Raw genomic sequence first — 27,789 nt, forward strand, 5'->3', positions numbered from 1 at the left:
TGACAATCGTCAATTTCAGGTTAACTCCGTTAACTCAACTCCGTCAATTCAAACTTTAAGATCGTTAAATCTATAACGCACACTTCATTACATTTAAACTAGGGTTTAAATGACGCTTAACACTTACTACATGTGTAGTCTTTCGGGATTTGCACCGAAACGCAAACGAGTTGACGCGAACGATTGATAAATAAACGACAAACGTCAAAACACTAATTATGTGATAATTATGTGTTAGGTATATGTGTGTTACTTGATTGTTATGTGGAATGTTAAACAAGAAACAAGAACCAACTAGTTTAGGCTAGAGATGTAACACTTGAAGGATTAGGGACTAGAGTGTAACTTGTATTATTATAAATATAACCTTAACACTAAACCCTAAATTATTTTCTAAACACAAGACCCGATCGGCCTCCCTCCTTGCTCTCTCACGGCTGCCGTCCACAAACACCCTCACACAACCCTCAAATCAAGTGATTAATCCAAGAACTAGGTGCTAGGAAGGTATACTTGATCATCCCTTACCTCCTTGTTGTTTAATTTTGATGTTTAATGGGTTAAGTATAAACCCTAGGCAGCCGATTTTGGTTCATGTATATGGTTAATATGATTGTTGTTATTTGGATAATGAATTGATAACTAGATTGATGTTGTTGCATGATTCATTGTTGTCTTTGATTTGAGTTAAAACACAAACCCTAATCTTGTATGTATGGTGTAATTGAGTTGCATGGATAGTAGTATTAGTGTCTAGCATGTTATATGATTTATTTGTGATCCATGGCTAGTGAAATTGTTAAGTTTTGATGTGAACAGAATCTGGACAGAATGTATGTACGATGTTCAAGTGACTGTAACGAAGTGTAAACGTGAAAATTGGTTGAGATTGTGGGTACTGCAGTAAACTAGGTTGAGTCTAGTTTTCATGAAGTATAAGTTTGTAATTTTTGGACAAGTATAAGTGTGCTTTTATGATTTTACAAAAACGTGGTGCAAAGCTGAGCTGCTAGACCTGCTGTTAGGTTATGTTGTAAATGTTATATCTCATGAACTACGAGACCAATTGGGTTGGTTCCACTTCTGGAAGTTGACTCATTGAGTTAGGAACCAAACCCAAGTGGTCTTGCATTTATTGGATTTTTCGTTTAACGGGAATTGCAAATAACATTTTGTTGCGCATGAATCTGACTGATATGAGTTTGCTGTAATGTTTTGGTCATTATAAGAAAAATATGTGGAATAAAAATAAGATAAAATATGTTCTGGAAACCTAAGAGATGTATGCTTCTGTGGTGATTTTTGGTGAATTAATTGAGACGTTATGATCGGTGAAATAGTACAATCTTTCAAGTAGAAATTCTGTCATAATGAAACTAACTGCTGAGTTGTGCAAAAATGCATGAAATATGATAGTTTTTATATATTTGTTATGTTTTGAGCAAAATACCCTTGCGGGGAATAGTTGTAAATTGATTGCCATGAATTGACCAAATTGCCCTTATGGGGAATAATGGTTAGTTAATCTTTGTTTGTTGACCAAAATGCCCTTACGGGGATAATTGCTAGTAAAGTATGTTATTAGTACGTGACACGAAAGTAATTGCTCACTCATGTATCGTATCACAATTGTACTTGTTTAAGTCACACACAATTCACAAACGAAACACGAAATCTGTTACGTGCATAGGTATTATGTGCCGAGTCTAGAGACTCGTTAAACGTACCGATACTTAGAAAATCTCTTTGTTATTTAGAACGCTAGAGAGTTTCTACGACGCGCATCACTTGGTGATCTATATCGGGATATTCTTCGCAAACAGTGAGTTTCACTTACCCCGCTCTTTGAACTGTTTTCAAACATTTTTCACTTGGGGGAGATAACATACTCCGATAAACGCATTTTCTGAGATAAACGCATATTTAAGATTTTGTTATAAATTATATATCACTTGTAAAGGCTAAGCGGCAAACGTAACATTTGAAGTCCCACACATCGAACCGGTTAATATTTGGAATAGCGAGTCACTGTTGAGTAGTACTACTGGGTTTGACAAACCCCACCCGACGCTAAGCTCAACTGGAGGTTGAGTGGGTGTAATTTTGGCTAACACTTACCATGGTCTGGGTTGACCTGGTGACGGGCACTTGATAAACAGTCAGCTTCGGTCTCGAACCACTTAGCGATACTTGTTGTATAGATTAGCTACCTATCGATATATAATTTGACGTAACACTATCTGGTAATGCAAAAAACTTAAACGCCGTAACATGGTTACGCAACACTTAAACGCCGTAACGTGGTTACTCAACACTTAAACGCCGTAACGTGGTTACGCAACACTGAAACGCCGTAACGAGGTTACGCAAAACGCTAAACGATTTATCTTATATAACTTGTGAACTCACCAACCTTGTGTTGACACTTTTAGTATGTTATTCTCAGGTAGCCGAGGCGGGCGCGCGGTTTAGGAGCATGCATTGAACGAAAATACTTTTGTTCTGCAAACTTGCTTTTAACAGTTATATTTGGTTTTAAGTCGTCCTGCGTGACACAACTTTTGAACTAAGGTTTTACGCTTCCGCATTTCTTTGCATTTAAACGTTTTTCTTTGGTTTGATTATAACTAATGATTCCGATCCTGCCAGTTCACACCCTCTGACGGTAAAACTCCGTTAGTGGATTTTGAGGGTGTGACAGTCACAGAGATATTCGCCACCGAGGAGCTCCCATGGCCAAAGCCTCAAATAATCCGACATCGTCACAATGCTGATCGGAGCAAATACTGTGACTTTCACAGGACAAAAGGCCACAACACTGAAGAATGCATAGACGTAAAGGACATGGTCGAAGCATTCGTCAGAGATGGGACGCTCGCGCACCTCGTGGCGCAATGAACACTGAGCAGGCTGATGCGTGTAGAACCCCAGCTGGGGAAAACACGAATAAAATTCCAGCTTCAATGTGGAGACTACATGCTGCGTAAAGAACGAGATCCCGAAGCAGGTGCGTATCGGCTCGATGGCACTCCCATCTCAACAACATGGAAGGGAGCTCATTTACACAGTTTGCATGTAAATCAATTCCAAATTTGTAAAGAAAAGGCCAAGAGCCACTTCTAATGGAAACGATTCTCCTTAAAACATTGACGCTGATGATTTTACATTTTTATGAACTATCAACACGGATATGCCGGTTTTCACCGCATAATTACGTGAAGTCGTTGCGTGGGGAAGGCGGCAAAACCCGCATAAACCCAAAAAACGACAATCCTTCACGCAGGTCAGTTGAAGGGGAAAAGTTCAGTTATCCCACTAAATGAAAGTGCCGGTCTATCCGCATGAATCATGAAAAAGGGAACTGAACACTAACCTATTGACAACCGCGCGTCGAACGGTTAATTTATTCAACACGGATATGCCGGTTTTCACCGCATAAATACGTGGAAAGTCGTTGCGTGGGGAAGGCGGCAAAACCCGCATAAACCCAAAAAACGACAAACCTTCACGCAGGCCAGTTGAAGGGGAAAAGTTCAGTCCTCCCATTAAATGAAAGTGCCGGTCTATCCGCATGAATCATGAAAAAGGGAACTGAACACTAACCTATTGACAACCGCGCGTCGAACGGTTCAAAACAGAATTTCTAACAAAAGGATGAGGAAAACCTACACGCAGGTCAGATAAAGGTAAAGTTTAGCCATCCTACTAAGTGCAAGTGACGGTCCTACCCGCACAATCACGAAAGAGGAAGCAAAACTTCACACCTATTATCTACCACGTTCAAAGGTTAACTTATCCTCAAAAAAGGATGAGGAAAACCTACACGCAGGTTAGACGCAGGTAAAGTTTAGCCATCCTACTAAGTGCAAGTGACGGTCCTACCCGCACAATCACGAAAGAGGAAGCAAAACTTCACACCTATTATCTACCACGTTCAAAGGTTAACTTATCCTCAAAAAAGGATGAGGAAAACCTACACGCAGGTCAGATATGGGTAAAGTTTAGCCATCCTACTAAGTGCAAGTGACGGTCCTACCCGCACAATCACGAAAGAGGAAGCAAAACTTCACACCTATTATCTACCACGTTCAAAGGTTAACTTATCCTCGGAAAAGATGAGGAAAACCTACACGCAGGTTAGACGCAGGTAAAGTTTAGCCATCCTACTAAGTGCAAGTGACGGTCCTACCCGCACAATCACGAAAGAGGAAGCAAAACTTCAACCTATTATCTACTACGTTCAAAGGTTAACTTATTCTACACTTGGAAAATTGCTAATTTAAACTAAAGTATGCAAGTCATATAACGTTTATAAAGCAAGGAATCCAATAAAAGAAGCGGTCTTACCCGCACAAAGATTTATATTTCACAATGATTCATTACAAGAATGGCCGGGTAACTACCCGCCTACAAGAAAATAAATCTATACAAGCTAAATCTATCCTAGCAGTGGGAAGGGATCTTCAGGATCAGGCTTCAGGGCCACTTCCACTTGGACCAGCACCGTCAGTAGAGCGTGGCAGTTCAAGGAAAGCCTTAAGGATAGCTAGCCCATCATCAGCAGCAGCAACTTCATTCACCTTCTCCACCACCGGATGCGGGAAGGCGGCGTACTGATTCACTGCTTGGTCGTAAACAGCTTCAGTATCAACATTGTACAAAGGGAAGTTGGAAGGCGGGATGCCTTTCTCAACGAACCCTAGACCAAGCAGGAAGCCGACCTTTTCCCCATCCTCGTGAGAAGCGTTGAGGGCTGCGCTCATAGCATCATCGTAAGAGGTCTCAGCAAAGACCCGATGCACAACCTACAAGAAAATATACAAGTGTCAAAAACCTTTTCTATTTACAAAGAAAAGCGTAAAGACAAAAAAAGATTACCTGAGACAACGCTTCTCGAAGAAGCCATTCCTTGGCAACCAGGGCTTCTTGGAGGGCAGGTTGAGCTTCGTTACGGGCGCGATCGGCTTCACTCTTGTTGAGGTTGGCAAGCAACACTTCTTTAGCCGCAGCCTCTTCGACGCCCTTTAGCTTACGCTCAGCATGGTCAAGCACCCCCCTCTGGTCCAGGATTTCTTGGAGCTTCTTGGCGTCTTCCATCGCCAAGGCATCATGAGCCTGCTGGAGAGCCTCTAATTTGGCTTTAAGTTCTTCATTCTCCACGCGTAGAGGCTCAGCAACAGCTTCAGCCTTGGTGGCCCTCTCGGTTGCGTTCCTTGCAGTTTCCTTAGCCAGCCGAAGCTGTTCATTAACAGCTTGGGCAGCCTTGGAACGGGCCTCGAGTCGTGCCTGAACTTCAACCTCGAGGGCCTTGAAGGCCTTCTCCTTTTCCGCAGCTACGGCGGAAAGCCTTTGGTTCTCCTCCCGGACAGCCCGCGCCTGAGCCACTTCTTTAAGGCGAGCTGCTTTTAACTTGTCGTTTTCACGACAAAGCAGCTCGACACGCGGCTGCATCCGGGCCAGGAGAACCCGAAGCTCATTGGTTAGCCTACCCTCCTGGTAGCTAGCCATGGCTTCCCCCAACGCACCACTGGGAGCAGCGTGACGAGCCCATTCCACGCACTCCACAGGGGTACGAAGGGTTGTTCCTCGGCGAATGTTCCATCGTGGAACATACACTTCATTGGAATCCGACACTGCAAAAAACACAAAGCAGTTAGGAAAAGATGATAAAGAAAAAATATATATAAAATGGGCCAAAAGAACCCTACGCACCTGTAGGGTCAATAACAGGCCGATAGCCGCCGAACCCATCACCTGAACCCAAGGGAAATCCATCCAAGAGGTCAGGCAGATGGGAAGGTGGCAGAGATTGGCGAGAAGCCCCATGCGTACCTGATGGATCGGCCGTCGTTGCCGATGGCGGGGGCATGGTAGCAGCCGCCGCGGTCGCCGCCGCGGAATCCGCGGCAATAGTAACCGCCGGCTCGGTGAAGGATGCTGTAAAAATAGCACTCACAGCCGGCGGTGACGTCATCTCAGCTGGAACAGTCGTCTCAAAGGAGTGAGCAACTGAACCAGCGGAAGCAGGCGCAGGCGCCTGGGTCGACGCCTCAGGTAGGCTGACCAAGCCTACCGTCATTGGCGGGGAGGTACTACTCTGCACTCCACCCTGGAATGCGTCAACATCCACGCCTGCGTAAAGAAGATAAGTGTTAACGATATCAAACTATGAAGATAAAAGCTAAAGGAAGTTGTACTTACGGGTTTTCTTGAGCCTGAAAGTGCGGACGGGCGGGGATGAACCCGATGGAGCCGGCCTCTTCACGCCGGTCACCGTCGTCATCCTGGGCTCTTCGGTGACAGTTGTCACAGCCTCCGGAATGGTGATTTTATCACCACCGGGATTCCCCGCCACCTCTTCGCTCTCGGTCTCCGAGTCAGACCGAGGCGCTGGATCGGCAGTGGAGGCCACCTTCTCCTTCCCCTTCCCGCCGGCAGCCTTCTTCTTCCGCACCAACGGAGGACCATCTGCGGATTCCTCATCAGAACATACGATTAGAGGAATTCCAGCAGAGGTTTCAACATTGAGGGGTCGAGGGTCGAATAGCGCCTTACCTGGCCGACGGGCGCTAAGGATCTCATGGCCTTGCGGATAGACCTCCACGAACCGATCCGCCGTTTGTTCCAGGATGGGCAACTCGTTCTCGTCCAGAGCACGAGTACCCATCCGAGCGGGACCGTCAGCCTCCCGCGGGTTCAGGAGCGACTGCAAGTCGTTCCCCTCTGAAATAAACAGGAAAAAAGTTAGAAGAAATTCAAAATCAACAAAAAGAAACAAAGCATACCGTAAGGAACAGAGTTCGAACCGTATTCGAGGACGATTGGGATCTTATGCGCATCCGCAGCCTTCCACACCCGGCTCATCCCCAGCATCACCATCCCGGACTCCGCAAACCGGTAAACCGGAGATTGGACCCGAGATATCTTCGAGAACCATTCCGCCTCCTCGTAGTTGGAGGCGTGAAGGCTTGGGAGAGCTTGCCCATTCTTAAACTTCATGGCAAGGGGGATGGCGCGAGCGGAGATGAAGAAGAACTCCCGCTTCCACGCGCGAAGACTGCGCTCGGTCGCGCAAATCCTCAAACCCTTGATTCGGGTTATCAGGGTGTACCACCCCTGGATGCACCTCCAAGTGTAGAAGGTCATCAGGCGGTCAACATAGGGCTCAATGCCCAAAATCCGGCACACCCACTCGAAGTGGCGAATCTTGGCGATCGCCATGGGGTGCAACTCGGTCAAATGAACACCGTGCCTCTCAAGGACACGGTAAACAAACTTTGTCAATGGGAACCTAAGATTCCCATAAACAAAGAATGCAGCATAAACCCCGATCTTGCCTCTGGGGGCATCGTACACCGTCTGGTGGGGTTCAGGAAACTCAGGCTCGAGAGACTCGAGCATGAACTTCCTGACGACGTACCGATACAGATCGCCAGGCAGAGCACACTGGCACTCGCCAGCAGTACTCTTGTCATCGGCTGTAGATTCGAGATCACGAGACATCTTGTAAAAGAAGAAGAAAACGATTTCGGGAGAATGCTTGCCTGAAAAGGTAAGTATTCGCCGGAAATCGCAAAGAAGATGAAGAGAAGAGTGAAAGTGTGGATTACAAAGAACCCTCTCCCCCTTTATATACTAATCGCAATTAATGCGATGAAATTAATGCGGAAGAGAGAGAAAACGAAGGTGCAATGAAACTATAACACGTGGCAAAAAGCAAGCTGGCAACAGCTGTTGACATGACGCATACCATTAATTTCGCGGCCACGCGCCCGAAAAATCGCGCCCACGCGCCTGAAAAAGCGTCTGGAATGACCATGTACTGTCACGTCACCATAACTTCCTGCACGTCCTGACACAGTCAGAAGAAACCGTCGCACGACGTTTGAGGTTTGGACTGTTCTTATCTTTCCACCAACTCTTCGAATTTCAAAATTCAAAATTCAAAAAAGTAAGCGGGAAAATACCCCTTACCTTGGCAAAAAAGTAACCGTAAGACGGATGCGGGTACAGTGTTAAGGCAAAACCCTTCACATACCTAGCACCCGCAGGGAATTGAAGCCAAGAAAACCTTGGCAAACAAGTAACCGTAAGACGGATGCGGGTACAGTGTTAAGGCAAAACCCTTCACATACCTAGCACCCGCAGGGAATTGAAGCCAAGAAAACCTTGGCAAACAAGTAACCGTAAGACCTTTCTCGCCGGAGAACCTCTAACCACCGCCATCTCATCCGTTTCCGGCAACTGCGGCGACTCCTCCACCACGTCATCTCGTTCATCCGCACATTCTTCAGCTAATGCGACGTCATACGGCGGCGAAACCGAAACTGAAACCACCGGCAACGGCGAAGTTAAGGCTTTTCTGGCGAGCTTCCGGTGGCTCGGCTTCTTAGGTTTCCGGCCGCCTCGGCAGTTAACCTGTTCATGTTCACTACTGGTGAGGTTTTCTTCAAACGCTTCGATAACTTGATGAATTAGCTCACGGTTTGCTGACGTGTCCCACCGGAACCAGTAGTTAGTGTAACAGTCGAAGCAATCGCAGTCGAATACCGGAGATTTGTGTACGGCCGGTGACTTATTATTATTATTATTATTATTATTATTATTATTATTATTATTATTATTATTATTATTATTATTATTATTATTATTATTATTATTATTTTTATTGTTATTGGATGACCTAGGGTTTGTGGATTTGATAGAACGAGTTATCATGTAGGCTAAGACTTCACGGTCTTCGAGTGAGAGAGTAACGGCTAAGGTGAGAATAGCCGCCGGAAGGGGGTTTAAGACGGCGAGAGAGTCGCCGGACGGAAATGACGCCGGAGAAGGTGAGACTTTACCTTTGTTGTTTCTCATCTTCATGTTTTAGTGAGGGTTTGTGGGAGTGTGGGAGTGAGTTGGACATAAAAGAGATGATTGACTACTAGTATTATTATTATTATTAATTCGTAATATAAATGATAATAAAGTTTTCTGGGTTGGGGTAACTTAGAACCAATTTTCATAATGTGTTATGTTAATGAAGTGGTAGGTCCCAGCAGAGCCCAGTTGGACCCGCAAGACTCACCTTGAATAGGGACGTCTGCGCAGAAACCAACTGGATCCGCAGGACCAACCATGCTCAGAGACGTGACGTCCTTACGCGCAGTACGCAAGCTGTTCCCGCAGGAAATGCCTCCCGATGGTGAAGGACTCCGCCTGTTCCCGCAGCTTCGGATACAAGCCATCAGGGAAGGCCACCCGCGCAGCAAGGCTACACGCACAAGGCACTTAGCTCTCAATCACTCAGTGTCACCTGAAGGAATGAGCAAAGCCGGGAACAATCCCGCACAAGGACGGGAGGGGGAATACTCCCGCCCAAATAAGCCAGTCCGTACGATACGGGAAGATCTTCTGTACTGTACCTGACGAGGTATGGGAAAAAGATCTGACTAAAGATACGACAGCTTATTGACACAGTATGGCGAGCAGCATGCTCCTGTACTGTGTCACTATTAGCCGCTGCCTACTCACCAACTACTGCCATACCACGTGCGTAGCCGGCAGTTGGTGGAAAAGGAATAGTACACAGCAGGCCTGGTCACTATCAGCCGCTGCCTACCCACCAACTACCAGCAGGGCACGTGCGTAGGCCACTGTTGGTGGAACAGGAACACTGTTGCAGCCGGCCACACCTCCTTGGAAACCTACCTTCGGCTACAAATACCACAAATGGTATGACCATCTCATCTTATCTTGTATCATCATATTATACCTGATATCTGCTCTAGCAATCTCTTAATATACACTTATATTTAAAGAGCAATCTAGTCTGATTCTCACGCCGGAGGGTGGTCACAAGGAGGAACCCCCCCCTTCTCAGTGACAAGCTCACGGTGTCTGTTTTGCAGGTTATCAGAAGAACCATCTTCTCAGGGTCTAACCCCTCGTGGGAAACATCTATCTAACCCCCAGGTTACCAGTAATCTGCCCGGGGTCCGGTTAGTGTTTCTTCATTGGCGCCATCCGTGCATAAAGCTAGAACTTCATTTTTCTCCAGTTTTTTCAAACTTCTAGAAAGATGGTTAAAGAAACTCCGGTAACCACAACCCCAGCTACTGGGGGGAATACCGGCAACACAGTTTTTACAAACACTACCCCGGCTACCCAAGCCAGGGCAAGTGAAGTAAATTTTACGAACACTACCCCAGTTACCCAAGCTGGGGCAAGTGCAGTAAATAATCGCTCACTGGGAATCACCGATACCCAGTTAGAAAAACGAACAAGACTCCCCCGCCAAACTCTCGATGAGGTTAAGGCATGGGCGGAGGCACGTCAAAAGGAATTCCATGCTGAGTTGGACGAACGCTTGCGTTCCGTCCAACAGGCTGACGAATTCGAAGGATACTGGGACGATGACTCGGAGGAGTCCGACTCCGACGCGAACCCTCGCCATAGGGCAAAAGGGAAGCGTAAGGAAACGGACTCCCAACCGAGAAGGCATTTTGGACAAGCCTTCAAACCAAAAAGCACAGGTGGAAGTCCACGAGACTTCTCCAAAACATTCAGACCAAACGTTGCAAATGCGGGAACGTCCAAATTTGCAAGGGACATTGCGGAAGCAATCGCCCCAAAAAGTGCCAAACAAATGTCCAGCATAGGCACATATGATGGTATATCTGACCCAGATGATCATTTGAACAGATTCATAGTGGGGGCAACCGTCAGTAGTTGGACGGAACCCACGTGGTGTTACATGTTCCAAATGACGCTTGTCGGGGCTGCTAGAGCGTGGTTCGATCGTCTACCGGTCAACCACATCTACGACTGGGCTGACTTCCAACAGAAGTTTAGCCAACACTTCAGCCAGCAAAGAAAGTATACCGAGGAGCAATGGACAATCCTCAAGTGCATTCGAGAAAAAGACGAATCTTTGCTAGACTTCATCACTCGCTTCAATTCGAAGAAGCTAAGTCTGGGTAACATTAGCGAAGATCTTGTTCGCGCTGCCTTTATTCAGGGCGCAAAAGACCCAGAGCTCATCCGCACCTTAACGGGTAAAGATGGCATGCCATCCACATGGGATGCCATCATGACAGCAGCAAAACGCTTTGCGGAAACGGAGAAGCAACTGGGTAGAGATCTCCCATAGAGCACAAACCTCTACACCTCCTTGGAAACCTACCTTCGGCTATAAATACCACAAATGGTATGACCATCTCATCTTATCTTGTATCATCATATTATACCTGATATCTGCTCAAGCAATCTCTTAATATACACTTATATTTAAAGAGCAATCTAGTCTGATTCTCACGCCGGAGGGTGGTCACAAGGAGGAACCCCCCCCCCCTTCTCAGTGACAAGCTCACGGTATCTGTTTTGCAGGTTATCAGAAGAACCATCTTCTCAGGGTCTAACCCCTCGTGGGAAACATCTATCTAACCCCCAGGTTACCAGTAATCTGCCCGGGGTCCGGTTAGTGTTTCTTCAGTTAAAGAGTTATTTCTTGTGAGGATATAATTACTGGCAAGTGATAGTTGATGGTATGGTTTTCTGGAGGAACGTCTAAGCCAAACTCTGAAACCAGCGTGGACTTGACTAAGACATCATAGTCTGGCCAGAGTAGGACGAATATGCTCTCCAATTTGAGGAGTGTGATGGCTTGAAAAACACTAGAAAGTCGCTTGTGTTTAAGCTCTCACATTTCTCAAATTGGAGAGTCTCGTCGTCCTACTCTAGCTAGAATATATTGTCTTAACATGGCCCACAGTGGCTTCAGAGGTTGGCTTAGGCGTTCCCATGAGATACTATACCGTCAGCTGTCAATTAATAGTTGTGTCGCCACAAGAGCATAACTCTCTAACGTAACACATGGTTGGACGAATACCCTGGTGTGCTTGGGATTCGAACTGATAACCTTATAAAAGGCTTAGCTTAAATATTTCATTGTTATAATTCACTCAAAATATCACAAGTGAGAATCAAACTTTAGTCCACTCAATCCCTTAGGTCACAAATGAGGATTGTTTTTTTTATTATTGTTATTACTAATTAACTAGTATTATATTTTTATTAATAAATAATATTATTTTCTTAAGGTTAGGGCAACTAGGACCAATTGCCCTTATATCAACATCATAATGTACACAACTGTACTACCCTTTTAAGTTGATAATAGTCAAGCAATGTGTCAAAATTGTACTTAAAAGTTAATAATAATAGGGTCATAGTCATGGACTATGAATCTTTTTCATTTTGACCTCCTATGTATATATCAAATAGTGTAAATCATATTAATGACACGTCTCATATCAACCTTGTTATGTTTCAGACAATGTGATACTTGACATAACCGAGTACTGTTCACGAGTCGAGCTCGAGTCGATCCAGGGAGGTTTTGAGCTCGGACTCGAAATTAAACGGGACAACTCAACTAAGGCTCTAGCTCAATTTTGAAGTTAAACAAGATTAAGATCGAGCCAATGAGCCGAGCCATGATCGAGCCGAGCCTAGGTCAATTTTGGCTCGGTTACAAAAATAAGACAACTCAATTCAGAATGTTTCAAGTCAAGCTTTTATCGAGCGAGCCATGAACCCGAGCTTCGAGCCTCAAGCTCTTTGAACAACCAACCGAGTCATTCGAATAACGTCTAACAACCATGTTCTCATATATCTATTGTGGTCTTGTATTTGTTTATATGTTATACGTTGTACCTGTTATAATATAAATTGATAAATGCAACATAACACAAATAATTAGAAATTTTACTTGTTATAATGCAAACCATTAAATGCAACGTAACATGTGATAAGAAGGATTATTGGGTCTAGTACAATACTTGTCATTGTGAGTTAACTAATTTACATAACTCCCACTAGGCTATATACCCGTTTTACACATTACTTACAACATCTTATCTTTATTTTCTCTAAGGCTACCTGTAACGGGCGTAGTCTTTGGGCGAAACTGGGCGACGGCCGGCAAGAACACCCCCCTCCCGGGCGATTTGTGGGGAGAAAAGCGGGGGGGGGGGGGGGGCATCTATTTTCGCCTTCTTCCGTTTTGATTTTATTATTATTATTATAATGGATTGTGTGTGGTGTGTATATATATTGGGCTACAACATCATTACACCCCAAAAACAAAAACTCACCCTTTGCTGACTGGACGTCACATGGCGCAAGACGCCCATTTTGTAGCCCCTCCACTACATGTAGCCTAAGCATGTATACTTACTTTGCCATACATCAAAGTCGGGCCACAACACGAGCCCCATATAAAAACTAACAGTATTCTTTCATATCATCACTCCTTTCTCACACTATAGCGGTATAGCCGGTCCTTTGTTTTTCTATGCAATAACAAACAACGCATTACGTGGTAAGAAATTCGAATATCATTTACACTAGTAATGCTAACAATACTCAAGAGCACCCTTGTGCTATAGTTGTCCAAGTACGTCCAAAAATTGTGAGACAAACTTTCTCCATATGTTGTATTCAATGATCGACTTTGTCTAGATGCAAAATTCCACTGGCAATGAAAGACCTAAGCTTGACATTTGACAACACCCTACTCGATAAACATGTTAAATAGTTAAAACTGTCACACTTAAAGCACAGACTATTTGATTGTATGAACTTGAATTCTTGACTCTTGTTTATAGTGACTCTTGTTTATAGAATTTAAGGAGTGGTATGGAAGTGCTGTAACAGAATTTAACAAAGGCAATTGGTAGTATATGCAGATGAAAAAGACAGATCCCATATAGGATACTAAATAATATTGATAACATAAAATCTAAAGAGGAACAGGTTAAAACTCGTCTTAACTTCTTAGGATGGAAGTGGAGTTACACTTATTGATAGTTCCAAACTTTCAATCATACTTATCTTATCTTTACGAAACAAACATGTATCATACTAATTATTTGTAGAGTGACATTGTTACAAATCCATTTATTTTTCTTCTAGGCTTACATGAAATCAATAAATTTGCACTTCCCATTTTGAGGCTCAATCTCCAACTAAGAATTTTACTCAATAACATGGTATGAAGTTTTTACTTCATATCTACTATAAATTTTATAATTTAAAAAGTGCTCAAAACATTAAATAGCACTCATTTGAGCCGCAAGAACCAACCCGGACCTGTTGAGTGGTATTCTCAGGACCCGGACTAGACCCTATTGTAAATAATCGAGACTAAGTGGTTTGGGTCTTGCGGGTCTCACGGGTCTTACCGGTTTATGTAAAGAGAAAATGGTCAATCCCATGAGACCCAACTCGAACCCGTTACAGTGCTCTTTTCCCTTGTTTATTACCTTGGTGGAGCGTCGTTGAAAGAGAGAGAGCCAGAAGTCCATCCGTGGCCTAGGTTGTCCAGCTGATGTGAAGGAATACTAGAGGTGTACAAAACATTTTTTTTTCAAACTGAACCGGTTTGGTCAAACATGGTCCAAACCGGTTTGACTCTCAAACCAGTTTAGGAGCAAGAAAGGTCGAACTGGTCCAACTCGATTTGGTTCGGTTTAGAACAGGTTGAACTGGTTTTTTCCTCAAACCGGTCCCAAAACTGGCGGGCTGGGTCGGTTTGGGACCCGGTTTGGTTGAAATCGGTTTTTTTACATATCTAGGGAATACTATCACAAACAATCACCCAAATCATCAGCTACAAGCCCAAATCTTATGCAGCTACACAGCTTCAAGCCCAGCCCATAAACTCTTCCATCAACCCACAGTGGCACAGTGTGTTCAAACCCAATATGCATAAATACAAAACAAAATAATTTAGAACTAGTGTAACTAGGCGATTATACGTTTATGTATTTATATATTAAAATGTGTAAAAAATTTTAAAAAAGTATATCTTATTACATTATATAAGTCGACTACTAAGATTCGTACGTATAAACACTTTTTCAATATATACTCTGTTAAAATTATTCTCAGAACATGTATTTTATGTTATGACAATATAAAATTGTCTAATAAAATCTCTATCGAAATATTTAACATGAGACTAATAAGATTTGCCTAAGCCTAAAACAATGTATTTCATCTTTAAAAAGTATACACACATTAAAATTATCTATAAGACCTCACCAACTTTCACTTTGGCCCATGTATTTTATGCTACAAGAACTAAACTGGTTGTCGACTTGTCGATCACTCGATTAATACTATGTTAAGAAAGAAGTGAGCCCATGTATATTGAAGCCCATGTTTACACTTCATGGAGATCAATAGATCATGGAGGCATGGACTATGGAGCAGTGTCCAACAGCCCATTGGATCACTTATTTTTCTATGATTACTTGAGTTGAGTAGCTTGTAACTGCTAGTTAAAAGGAACAATCTAATGATTCATGCTAATTGGTTTATCACATGGAAATTAGTTTTTGTTTTGATACATATATTTTGATATTGTTGATGTATTATATGATATGAAGTACGAACTTATCATTTTTTTAGGTTCCATATACATCAATAAAGTTACATATTTTTATATTTTGTACACATTTACAGCACGTGTTCATTCCATTTGCCTTCGACACTTTTGGATCCCTAGCTCCCGAGGCGGTTCGCTTCTTGGAGCGGGTGCAGAAGGTGGTCCACAGTGACTCGCAGAGCCCGAGGAACCAAGGATTTATATTTAGTAGAATAGGCTTTGCGATTCAAAATGGGATAGCGGCGCAGCTTGTTGCTCGCTTACCCATTATCCAGATGTAGTTCGGTTTGTGTTATATATAAAAGGATCGATTTATCATATTTTTCATTCGATGTAATTGTTAAAAAGTATTAAGTTTATTAAAATTAGATTTGTAAAAGAAAAAACATTTGGGAATATCCATGGGGATTTTTAACAAACAAACATGTATAACCGGTACGTGTTGACATGTTGGACAACTGACGGGTAATTACTCGAATGATATTATGTCAGGCATGAGATACGATTTTACAATAAAGTACTAGACTAAGATCATTAATACTTGTCTCAGACTTGCCCCATTGCCATCTGTACTTTAAGTTTTTATTATTGTTTTAGACTTTTATTTAAATGTATTAATCTTACCATTGTCACCCATAACTTTTACTTTCACTACTAATGACATATTCTCTCTAAAATTGTTAATTTGAATTATGAGTTCGATTGATCAAATCGTTAATATGAATTTTAATCAGTATTTTTCATATTTCAAACTATTAAAATTCATACTCTCTAAAGAAATTGAAATTTACCTTATTCATGTTTAAAAGTTTTTATTTTTATATTAAAAAAAGAGTGAACTGTGGTTTTCGTCCCTGTGGTTTGTCCAAATCTGCGGTTTTAATTAAATGGTTTTAAATTTGCGATTTTCGTCCGTATGGTTTTATTTCACTTGCAATTAAACCCAAATTCACTAATCCTCTTAAGTCTGGTCATTAAACCCATCAGCGCGCCCTTTACGTGTGAGACAATTTTGTCCCTTTTCCCCCAAATACAGCCCCAGCCCTTTATGTGAGGGGCTTGCGAATTAGGACTAGGGTTTATTTGGGGAGAAAAATGACAAAATTGCACCTCACGTGAGGGGCACGTTTATGAGTTTAATGACCAGACTTAACGAAATTAATGAATTCGGGTTTAATTGCAAGTGAAATAAAATCATATGGACGAAAATTGTAAATTTAAAATTAGACTAAAATCATAAATTTGAACAAACCACCGAGACGAAAACCGCAGTTTACTTTAAGAAAACAATATGTTTGTCCTCTTATCATAATGGTATAATATTTGTGTTCTTTTAGCATGTTTAATTTTTATTTAGAACGATTTAATTTATTCAAAAAGGTTTGTTATTAAAGGACTAAAAGTATTAACTAATACACTATGCTTACCTCTTGGCTCTTTAGTAATCTAATTTCGGTTAGAACCAAAATTTGGGTAGTTAAAATTGGTTGGTTTTGGGTTGATACATGATAGAGCTTTGAAGAGAAATTAGTCAAATTACACCATTTACGAGAGGGGTTGTCACTATTTTGTTTCAAACAGATTAAATCAAAAATTGAAAACTAAAGCTAAAACTAATTGAATCGAAACTATTTAAACCGAACCTAATTACATATTTGGTTCCCGGTTTTTAAACTTAAATGAAGTTGTTAAGCTAAAAGTAACTATTTTACATATATAGTTCATTAGTTTGTAATCTGTATAGTCTTGTTAAAGATTACGATATTCATATATAGTCAGAAGTTAACTGAAACTATACCATGCATCGATTTATGCTCGCTTTTCTCTCTTTTCTTCCTTTCTTTTAGCTTTTCACCCGTGTCCTCTTTTCTTTTGCCTTTCCTTTTGACTTAAAGGATCCACTTTTACCCGTTTAACTTGCTCAAACAAGCAAATCTTATGATAACTTTCTATGTTTCTCTTTATCTTTTAGATTGAAACCTCAATTCAGTCTCTTTAGATGTATAAACTCATCAATTAAGATAACTTTCACTCACTTTTCTTTCTTTATTTATGTTTTTTTCAAACACATGAGATTGTTATTGTTATTACTACTGTAATAATAGAGAAAAGATAGAATACAATAATTTATTTAACGTACATTAGGTAGTACAAGAATACTTATATTCATGAAATCGATCCACGAAATCACATCACAAGATCTTGAAATCGTCAATACATATCCAGTTAATCATTGGTTCACCGAAATAAACAGTTTTGGATCGTTAATCGATCATTTTTTTACTTTTCTTCACGAAAATCGTTTTTGAGCGTTTTAAATTTTTGACTGAGCATTTTGAGCTTTTAGTATTTTTGCCTTTGAGCGTTTTTATTTTTTGCCTTTAAGCGTCTTGCGTACCTATCGTAAGTTAAGCAATTGTTGTAAAGTAACATCACCCTATTATAATAATAATAATAATAATAATAATAATAATAATAATAATAATAATATTTTTTTAAACACATGAGATTATATACAATTTTTATTAGGATCTAAGTAAAAGCTTAATCCAATAATGGAGCCGTTCATGCCCCAGATTTCCACCATGCATCGCCCCGCTTTATTATTTTATTTGAAATTGTTTTAGAAAAATAAATATATATATTTTGTCTTTGATTCATTTGTTTCATTCTTTAATTTTTTATTTATTTTACCAACCCATGTTTAAACCATTTATCACCGTGATTACAAGTTTAATATATTTTATTATCTAAGTATGTTTAATACATAATCATTACCAAAATCATATGAGCACTTCTGCAATTGTATGCGGTATGTGAAAGATAATTTATTTAGTTGAATTATATGATAGAATTATGGTTATGTATCTAAGAGAGAAAAGGTAATTGACTAAAATCATTTCATTTATCACAAATCATGAGGTTTGTTACAAAACATTAAATTATTATGTTTATATTATATCCATCATCATCGTACTTAGTAAATCTTACCAATAGCAAAGCTATTGTATATTTGTATGATCTGAGAAGGGTAAGATGTAGATAGTCTTACCTTACCCCGTAGGATAGAGAGGCTATTTTCAATGAGAACCCTGACTTGATAGTGATTTTGCATCAAGCCTTGGACATATGGCACATAACACTCAAACATCGGGATCCCAACCGATTGGTGTATGTACGTTTGTCTTTCGGCTATCAACGCCACCACATGATGCTTAATTAATCTTTCACCACTTTTAACGCTAGTTTCACGAAATTAGTAAAATAACATCAAAATTAGTGCAATTTCACGTGTGCTCACACATATATACATTATATACGTGCACCACAAATATGACGTAATTTATGGTATATCCGTATATAGGTGATCACTATTCACTTTAACGGGGTGTTTGGCCTAGCTATTTTAGCAAGGTTATAGTTTTTTTTAGCTTTTTTTTTTTTTTACAAAATAAGCTTAATTTGGTGTTTGGTTTAGCTTTTTTAGATTATGCTTATAAGCTTATATAAGCTAATTTGAATAAGCTTACTTGAAAATGATTTTTTAGCTTATTTGAATAAACTTATTTGTTTAAGGGGGTAAGTTACTCATTTGCCCTCAAATAATGGTGGATTAATAGTATTGAAGCAACTTAATATGGTAACAAATCAAATAATGGTGGATTTAACAACTTATTAAGACGTATATTCAACTTGTAAAATATAACATAATCCAAACACTTAAAAAAAGTTTATCAAATAACAGAAAATAAACTATAAACTATCTTAAAATATAAGGATAAACTATAAAATAAAAGCTAGTCCAAACACCCCTATATATCTATTTTCAATACTTTCTGCAAATAACTATGAAGAAAGAAACTGGAAATCAACAGATAAAGATAATGAAATATCATTTCAGTAAATAAAGAGATAGATATGTGATTGGATTTAAATATATGTGGAACTTTTAGAAATATAAATGTTTTTTAATCACATACGAATTTCATATTCCAAACCATTGAACCACCTTTTACCTTTTTTAACATATGAGGATTTTATATCAACCACCTTTTAGGCTTTTACCTTAAATATATTAAGTGAGAATCCAAACATCTCACCTACTTTCTGTGGGATCTCCAACATTGATGAGTGGGATGATACTTATCTCCACCATTTATTAATCAACATGTCTTCCCAAAACATGCTGAACATGAATTAAATTAACTATTAAACATTTAAACACCAATAACATATTTAAATGCTTGTTTAAACAGTAGTAAACCGTTTAATTAGGTCATGGAGTATACATTCAAGGTTTGTAACTCCATGTAGGGCTGAAAAGACACGATACACGAGTACATGACACGAACCTACACGGCTTTAACAAGTATCGGCTATGGCTTTAACATGTTTCGTTTATGATGGTCAGGCATTTTGTATATATATTAATTTGTTAATTGTGTAGCTTATTTAGTATATTGTTAAAACTTTGGTACTTCATACATGCTTTTGTATTTCAGGTCATTGATCGTTAAAGATGCTAAATCTGAGACTTGTACAAGCATGAAATTATATCTCGGGAAGACCGAAGCATAATTTGAAGTCTTGGGAAGTGTTAGAACTTTAGAAGGATCCGGGAAGAGTTTGAATGAGAAATCATATGTCGATACTAAAAATAAACAAGATGGGTAGACAGCAAAACGTCAAAAAATAAAAACGATCATAACCTAGGCTAGAAAATGAGTTATGGGACACGTAATATATGAATTTTTGGATTTCTCTCGTCGAGAAACCCAAATATCTCAGTCTTCCTTCATTAAGCCACACATGTCCCCAAAAATATTGTCTGTGATGAATAAACCTGAGTCTCCATTAAAAAACTCATGTATTTTAGCACCACACCACATTGGGAAGAACGTAACTAGTTCTTAAAAATCGCTAGTCGGTAGTCGGGCGGTAGGGTGGGGACAATCAATTAATCGGGATTAATCGAGATTAATCGAAATTAACCAGATCGGACTTTAATGTATATTTTTCAGTTTTATATATAAAAGCACACATTTTTATATGTAATTTTAAATTTTATACATACATAAAAATATTTTGGCCGGAAATTGGCTGGAAATATCGTTGAAAACCGCTGATTTTTGCTGGAATCTCGTCGGAAACCGCTGATTTTGGTTGAAATCTAGCCGGAAACCGCTTATTTTTGTTGGAATCTCGTCGGAAGCCGTCAATTTTAACTGGATCTGACCGTTGATCGATTAATTAGCCCACTAGCTCAAAATTAATCGATAAAGTGGGATAACGATTAATCCTAGACTAATCGGTGTCTAGTCAGGATTTTGCAATCCTGTCACTTCTTACTATATCACCATTCTATAATTTACCAAAAAATTAAATATTTAATAATAATAATATGGAGATAGTGGGACTGGGACAAGAGGGGATCTGGTCCCATAACGCATCTTGAGACAGACGGAGTTTTACAGCTACTCTCAAAGATACGATTTGATTCATGAAAACAACACCGGCATCATGTGACTGTGAGTGGTGTCTTCATTTTATTCAAAGCGCGTGGGATACTACTTACTACTCATTCTCATGCCTAAATAAAACAACTTCCATTAAAATCATTTATAAATTTTAGTTAAATTTTCAAGAATCTTAGTCATTCCTTAAAAAATATATTACAATCGGAATCTATGTTAAAATATTTTTTTGGGTTAGACCGTATTTAGCCTCTGAATCTTTCCTAAGTCCAATTTAGACCTGAGTGCTAATATACATATTAGCATACACTATATATGTGTATGAATCAAATATAAATACTTTGTATTATGGTTAATGTACAGATAACTAAAGTAACATGTTACTAGTAGTGTAATTATTATTTATAATTTGTGGAATAGAGTAATTAATATTACGTTATTTTAATTATTATAACATAATTACTCTAATTTAAATATGTCATTACACTAGTTATTTGTATGTTTTATAGGTTAATTTTATTTATACCGGATCTCACTCTATAGTATATTATGTTATTAAAAAAATAATATTGTTAGTTGATGATAATATCTATTAAGAAACAATAAAAGAAACACGATTTATTAAGAATCTAAATTTACTAAAAAGGACACTTATGTTTGATAATGAACAATACTATGTTAGTTATGTTATGTATTCTTAACTTTCATCTCATGTTCATATATGTTAATTATGTATTCTTAACTTTCATCTCATGTTCATATTAAAGTATTCTTATGGTTCACGTTATATAAAGTTTATTCGTACTCTCTCTCTCTCTCTCAATTTAATTGGATTTACGTAGTTAAGTATTTGTGTACAAATACAGTATAAGATGGTGTGTTACTATGTTATGTGAGATGTGAGTTCGCTATGTATGCGTCACAAGGAAAACCTCGGTTACAAAACTACATTTGAACACAAAAAGTATATTAGAAACGTAAGAATGCTTACCATGAATTTAACCCGCATAAAACAAAAAGTATTGAAAATATACTATTAATAAGCCATTAGTAAAAAAATGGCAAATATAACGTGAAAAAAATAATAATATCACATATAAGAGCAAGCCAAATTTTGTGAGAAATTCATGTTCAATGTAAAGCTAATGTGGAGGAGAGAGCGAAAGAAATCCGTGTGGACAAATGCCCACAGATGAAAATCGTGAGAGGAAGAAGCGGGACACCATGTGCGTCCCTCTTCATTGTTGAGGGTCCTTGACGTGGAGTCACACATGCTCTAACCAATTGGCGAGGCTCTAATACACATGTTGCCTTTGAAATTAAAGTAAATTATGTGTTGTATCGTGTGATTTTAGCGTAAAGTTTGAGAGTAACGAACTTACGTGACGTGTAAATATGATTAGAGTTGGAAAAAAAATATACCATATTCATAGAAAACAATGACGTAATAGTGATGTTTCGTACTACACTGTCCTTAAATGAAAAACACGTTATGGATTTTACCTGTCGACAGCTGTATTCACACACTAATGAATTCTAGAAAGTTCAATGATAAACACGTAACACGTTTTATCTGCTGACAGCTGTATGTAGTATGTACACCGTGATGAATAACGTAAACTTCAATGACAAACATGATAAGCTTGTACATGCCGACAACTGTATGTAGTATGTACACCATGATGAATACCGTAAACTTCAATGATAAACATGATAAGCTTGTACATGCCGACAACTTTATGTTCACCTTAATGAAGTACTGGAGTATGTCTTGATATTAGTTCGAAATGACAACTATGAATATCCTCTTCAAACATACATTGAATCTTCATGTGAAACATTGCACATGACTTTTAGTGGACCAACATTGTGATTAATCAAGAATTTTATTTTCCCTAAATGATATTATTTCCCAAATGTTTCATATTATGTTAAAAAAATATAGATCACATGGGTTTTCAATGAAAAATATATCATATATAAAGACAATTTCTTTTTAAATCGTCCCCTTATTCTATATTACAGCCACCTCAAAAATCTAGATGATGCTATAACTAATTTAAAATTATTTTAACTTTAAATAATTTATCTTTAGGTAAATCAGTACCGTTAACAAAATATAAAATCTGAAATAAATAAATTTTCAAGCCAAATTACATTCATCAGTTCAACTAAAATAATTTCAGTAATTTCCAACCAGATTGGTTGTGTTACTTGTGTAGGCGGTTTACGATCCACCAAGTTAGTCCAATTCTTTTATGATACCACTATTGAAAAACAAACAAACATTTTATACTGTTTTTGAAACACAACTGAATAATTATATGATGTTTTTCTTTATCTAACCACACATGTACCTTTGAAGTACCAAACATTGTGCAAGTTGTATACACAAGGAGATTCGAACAATATATGATATGATAGGGTCAAAGTGTGGTGACCCATACCACTGTGTGTTTTGGTGTTTGTGTGTGTATGTCTCACCCCTCTAAAAAACAAAAACAAAAAGTATAAAATAATAAATAATCTTTTTATTATTATTTCTCTTACCACTAATATTATACTCTTAGATCCATCTAACCGTCTAGCTTTTGCTGTAGAATTTGAATCTTCGACTTTCAAGGAGAATAAATACCCATAACACCACCATATATCATTGAGTCAAATGCCCCTTATTACATGGGTGTTCTTTAGGGTTATTTTTTTCGGGTTAGATTTTTTGTGTTTTTAAATAGTAAAGGTGATCCGATAACTGGCCCATTGAAGATGTGTACTTTGTAATGATCAAGTTATGATTATTCAGGTCCGGATGACTTCGTATTTAGGCCGAGTTTCGATTAAAAATGACAGCTCTACCTTGATAATATAATAATAACTATTTTTTTAAACGACCAACAAATCCTCTAAATGAGCTAGTAGCTAAATTCCCCACATCAGGATACACCCGCCTTTTGATCCAGAAAAAACTCTACCCTAAAGCCAACACTCTTAAACACTCGCCCAAATGCACGATAGTGCGATAGAATAAAACTCGTTCAATTTAAGGATTCTTCTAGTGAACGCTACCTACTCGACCAGTCTCCAATCATCATACTGGTGCCATTGAAACTAATTATTGTGAGCCTGAATCATATGAAATATCAAGTCTTTTCCTTATCTTTTCATCACCAGCTCATTTCTCTTAAAATAATAAAAATAATAAAATTTATAATAATAATAATAATAACAATAAATAAAAAAATAAAAAAGAAAAACTCTTCACCTATTTCAGGAGGCAACACATCACCTTCATCCCACCTCTTTCTCTTTCTAAAATCCCATACAAAATTCACAGGCACACACACAGCCACATCACACATCCATAATAATAATATTCATCATCATCATATTAATAATAACATTCATCTTCAAGATTCACCCATTTTAAACCCAAAAATCTCCACAACCCACCAACCCAAATTCACAAACATGCATTACTGGTCTCCTTCATTAGACGTTGATCATGAATTCGAAAAACTCGTTCACCGTATGCATCCACCCAGGTACCAATTCATCACAAATAATAATATGAATTCTTATAATATAATTGACACCCAATTATGTGTTATACAGGGTAACTGTTGATCATATAACGGATAAGAAATCAACGTTGGTGAAAGTGGACAGTGCGAATAAGCGTGGGAGTTTATTGGAAGTGGTGCAAGTTTTGACCGATATGAATTTGTCGATTAAACGGGCCTATATTTCTTCTGATGGAGGATGGTTCATGGATGGTAATTGTAATATTATATTATCAGTGTTGTCGAAATCGCTAGGCGCTGGTTGGGTGGTGGGTAGGGAATAACGGTTAATTTGGATTTGTTGAGATTAATCGGATTGGAATTTATATGTAAATTTTCGAATTTACATATATATATTCCAGATTTTGTATGTAAAATTTTTAATTTTGACCTATTTTGGACAAATGGGATGAATCGGCACGGCTCCTAGTCAGGATTTTTACAAATTACAACTATTATTTTTATTATTATTATTATTATTGTTATTATTATTGATCGATTTTGGACAAATGAGGATTAATCATAAAATTTTAATTTTGACCGATTTTGGATAAATGGGGATTAATCAGCACGGCGCCTAGTCAGGATTTTTACAATTATTATTATTATTATTATTATGTTGATGAATTTATGTTTTTTTAAATTATTTTGATTTTTGTTTTTTGTTTGAGTTATTGAAAATTGGATTTGTTTTTGTTGGAATTTGTTGTAGTGTTTCATGTTACGGATCAATATGGAAATAAGTTGTCTGGAGATGATGTTGCGGATCGAATCCAGCAGGTATTGGATTTGAATTTAGGCGTGTTTATAAATTATTAGATCGATTGAATAAAATCGACGAGTTTAATTGGTTTGAGATTCTAATGATTTGGTTCACGGTACAAGTTTTTGGGTTTAATGGTTTGACGGTACGATCTGGTTTGAAACTTGGAATTTAAATATTTATTTAATTTATTTTTGGTATTTGTATTTTAATATATATTATAACGATAAATTATTTTTGTTTTTTAAAACTTTTAGTACAAATTGTTGATTAATAAAATAATAATAAAAAGTAGTTTAAACCGTTAAATCAAACTGTTAAACTGGCAACCAGTAAAACTGTACCGGATTGGTTTGTTGTTTCATAAAACCGTTATTAAGAGTTTGACTTAAAATTTTCGTCAAAACCAGTTGAACCAGACGTTGAAAAACTTAAAAAGTTTGGATTTATTTGTTGAAACTAATAATCTCAAATTTTTTAATATTTGAAAAAAAGAATATTCTACTTTATTGACCTTGTTGTGTTATGTTATGTTGTGTTGTGTTGTGTTGTGTTGTGTTATAGTCACTTGGACCAAGGGGGTGTAGCTTCCGATCCCTAAGAGGTTCAGTCGGGGTCCAATACGCATCCGAAAATACAACAATCGAGCTAACTGGCCGAGACCGACCCGGCTTACTCTCAGAGATCTTCGCGGTCCTAACCGACCTCAAATGCAACGTGGTCGCTTCCGAAATATGGACCCACAATTCACGAATGGCATCAATCGTGTACATCACCGACGAAGCCACCAATCTTCCAATCAACGATCCAGACCGACTAGCCAAAATCAAACAACTTTTACTATACGTTCTCAAAGGCGATCTAGACCGACGTGGTGCACAAACCGCGGTCTCTGTGGGGTCCACTCACACACAAAGAAGGTTGCACCAATTAATGTATGCGGATCGGGATTATGATACGGATGAATATCACATTGTACCCGATGGGGCGGGTAGCCATAAACCGATAGTGACGGTGGAAAATTGTGTCGAAAAAGGGTACACCGTCGTTAATTTGCGGTGTCCGGATCGGCCTAAGTTATTATTTGATACAGTTTGCACATTAACAGATATGCAATATGTTGTGTTTCATGCTACCATCATTGCTGAAGGCTCTGAGGCTTTACAGGTAAAATATTTAGTAATAAAATGCGTAGAGTCCATTATGACTTTAAACGTGTGATATTTTTTATATTTTGTGTGTTAATCGTGTTTATTTATTTCAATTTTAGGAGTTTTATATTCGGCATACAGACGGGTGCCCCATCAGTTCAGAAGCCGAGAGGCAACGGGTAATTCATTGCCTCGAGGCAGCTGTCAAGAGACGTGTCTCAAAGGTAACAAACATATATTCTATTATTTAATGTTGTATACTGATTATTACGAGCTAAAATTGCAATAATCAGATTTTGATGTTTTGATAAACATTTACTTTTTATAATCTAAATATTTATGGGTTAAATATTTATCAACAAAATTAATTATCAAATGTTTAAATATTATCTTTTTACCACGTTACTTTTTTTAATGCTCACAAGAATGTATTTTTGTTAGTGTTTTCTATTGGTTTCTTAAATAGTTTGATTTTTTTAAAAAGTACCCTATGAATTTTTTAAACAATAAATATATAAAAAAAACCACATTTTTTTATTATTACAACTTTTACATAAAAGTTTGTTACGTGTGATTTACAGGGCCTAAGACTAGAACTATGTGGTGAAGACAGGGTCGGGTTATTATCTGACGTGACTAGGATCTTTAGAGAGAACGGGCTTTCAGTCACTCGGGCCGAGGTGAAAACCAGAGGATCTAAAGCTGTAAACGCTTTCTATGTGATCGATTCATCTGGAAATGAAGTTAAAAGTGAAACAATTGAAGCAGTTAGAAATGCAATTGGGGAGAGCGTGCTTAAAGTGAACGAAGATGAAATGTTAACGTGCTCGAAATCGCCTGGGCAACGGACGGGTGGGTTTTCGTTGGGTAATCTTTTTAGGAACCGGTCCGAAAGGTTCCTTTATAATTTGGGTCTCATTAGATCTTGTTCGGAAGTGGCTTGAATTTAGGATTTAGAAAAGAATGTAGGTTATATTGTATGTTTCTTTTCTTTAATTGTAGATTCTTGATTCTCTAGGCTCATTGTAAATATATACATGAATGGCTTTTAAGTTTCAAATTTAAACGTTAAGAGTGATATTGTAATAGCTATGCCTGATTGTCTCTTGCTTAACTAATTTTAAGTAAAAAACCATGAGAAATACGTGATACACATGTATTGTGTAAGCAGTACATGAGAATAATTATAAGCTGCGTGAGAGAGAGAGAGAGAGAGAGTCTTAGATATCTCATTATTGCTAAAATATCACATTCAAAGCAATAAATACTCATTTTAAATATTTATCAGAGTTTTTCATTTAAAATTAGTTTTGTATTAAAACCGCGTTGATATCTGTCGGTTATAAGTTACGTGTTTTCGACCGGTAAATAATCATGTATTCATAACAAAAGGTGTCATGAC

At 38.4% G+C, this 27,789-nt stretch overlaps 1 protein-coding gene across 1 annotated transcript; it reads left to right on the top strand.

The window, feature by feature from the left end:
- The first annotated feature begins 24,173 nt into the window (after positions 1–24,173).
- On the top strand, positions 24,174–27,459 carry LOC143547024 (ACT domain-containing protein ACR4-like). Its single transcript, XM_077038548.1, has 6 exons — positions 24,174–24,455; positions 24,526–24,686; positions 25,186–25,253; positions 25,801–26,403; positions 26,507–26,611; positions 26,969–27,459. The coding sequence occupies exons 1-6, from the start codon at positions 24,382–24,384 to the stop codon at positions 27,329–27,331; spliced, it is 1,374 nt and encodes a 457-aa protein (XP_076894663.1). The 5' UTR covers positions 24,174–24,381; the 3' UTR covers positions 27,332–27,459.
- Positions 27,460–27,789: the final 330 nt, after the last annotated feature.

This window comes from Bidens hawaiensis, unplaced genomic scaffold (assembly GCF_021521415.1).
Source record: "Bidens hawaiensis isolate Kalapana, Puna unplaced genomic scaffold, B.hawaiensis_p1.1 tig00014542_1, whole genome shotgun sequence".
NCBI lineage: Eukaryota > Viridiplantae > Streptophyta > Magnoliopsida > Asterales > Asteraceae > Bidens > Bidens hawaiensis.

Bases quoted from the DNA above. Each gene is read 5' to 3' on its own strand.
- LOC143547024 (XM_077038548.1), top strand. From the start codon at position 24,382: ATGCATTACTGGTCTCCTTCATTAGACGTTGATCATGAATTCGAAAAA. The intron at 24,456-24,525 runs GTACCAATTCAT...TGTGTTATACAG, and splicing joins CACCGTATGCATCCACCCAG to GGTAACTGTTGATCATATAA. The intron at 26,404-26,506 runs GTAAAATATTTA...TTTCAATTTTAG, and splicing joins AAGGCTCTGAGGCTTTACAG to GAGTTTTATATTCGGCATAC.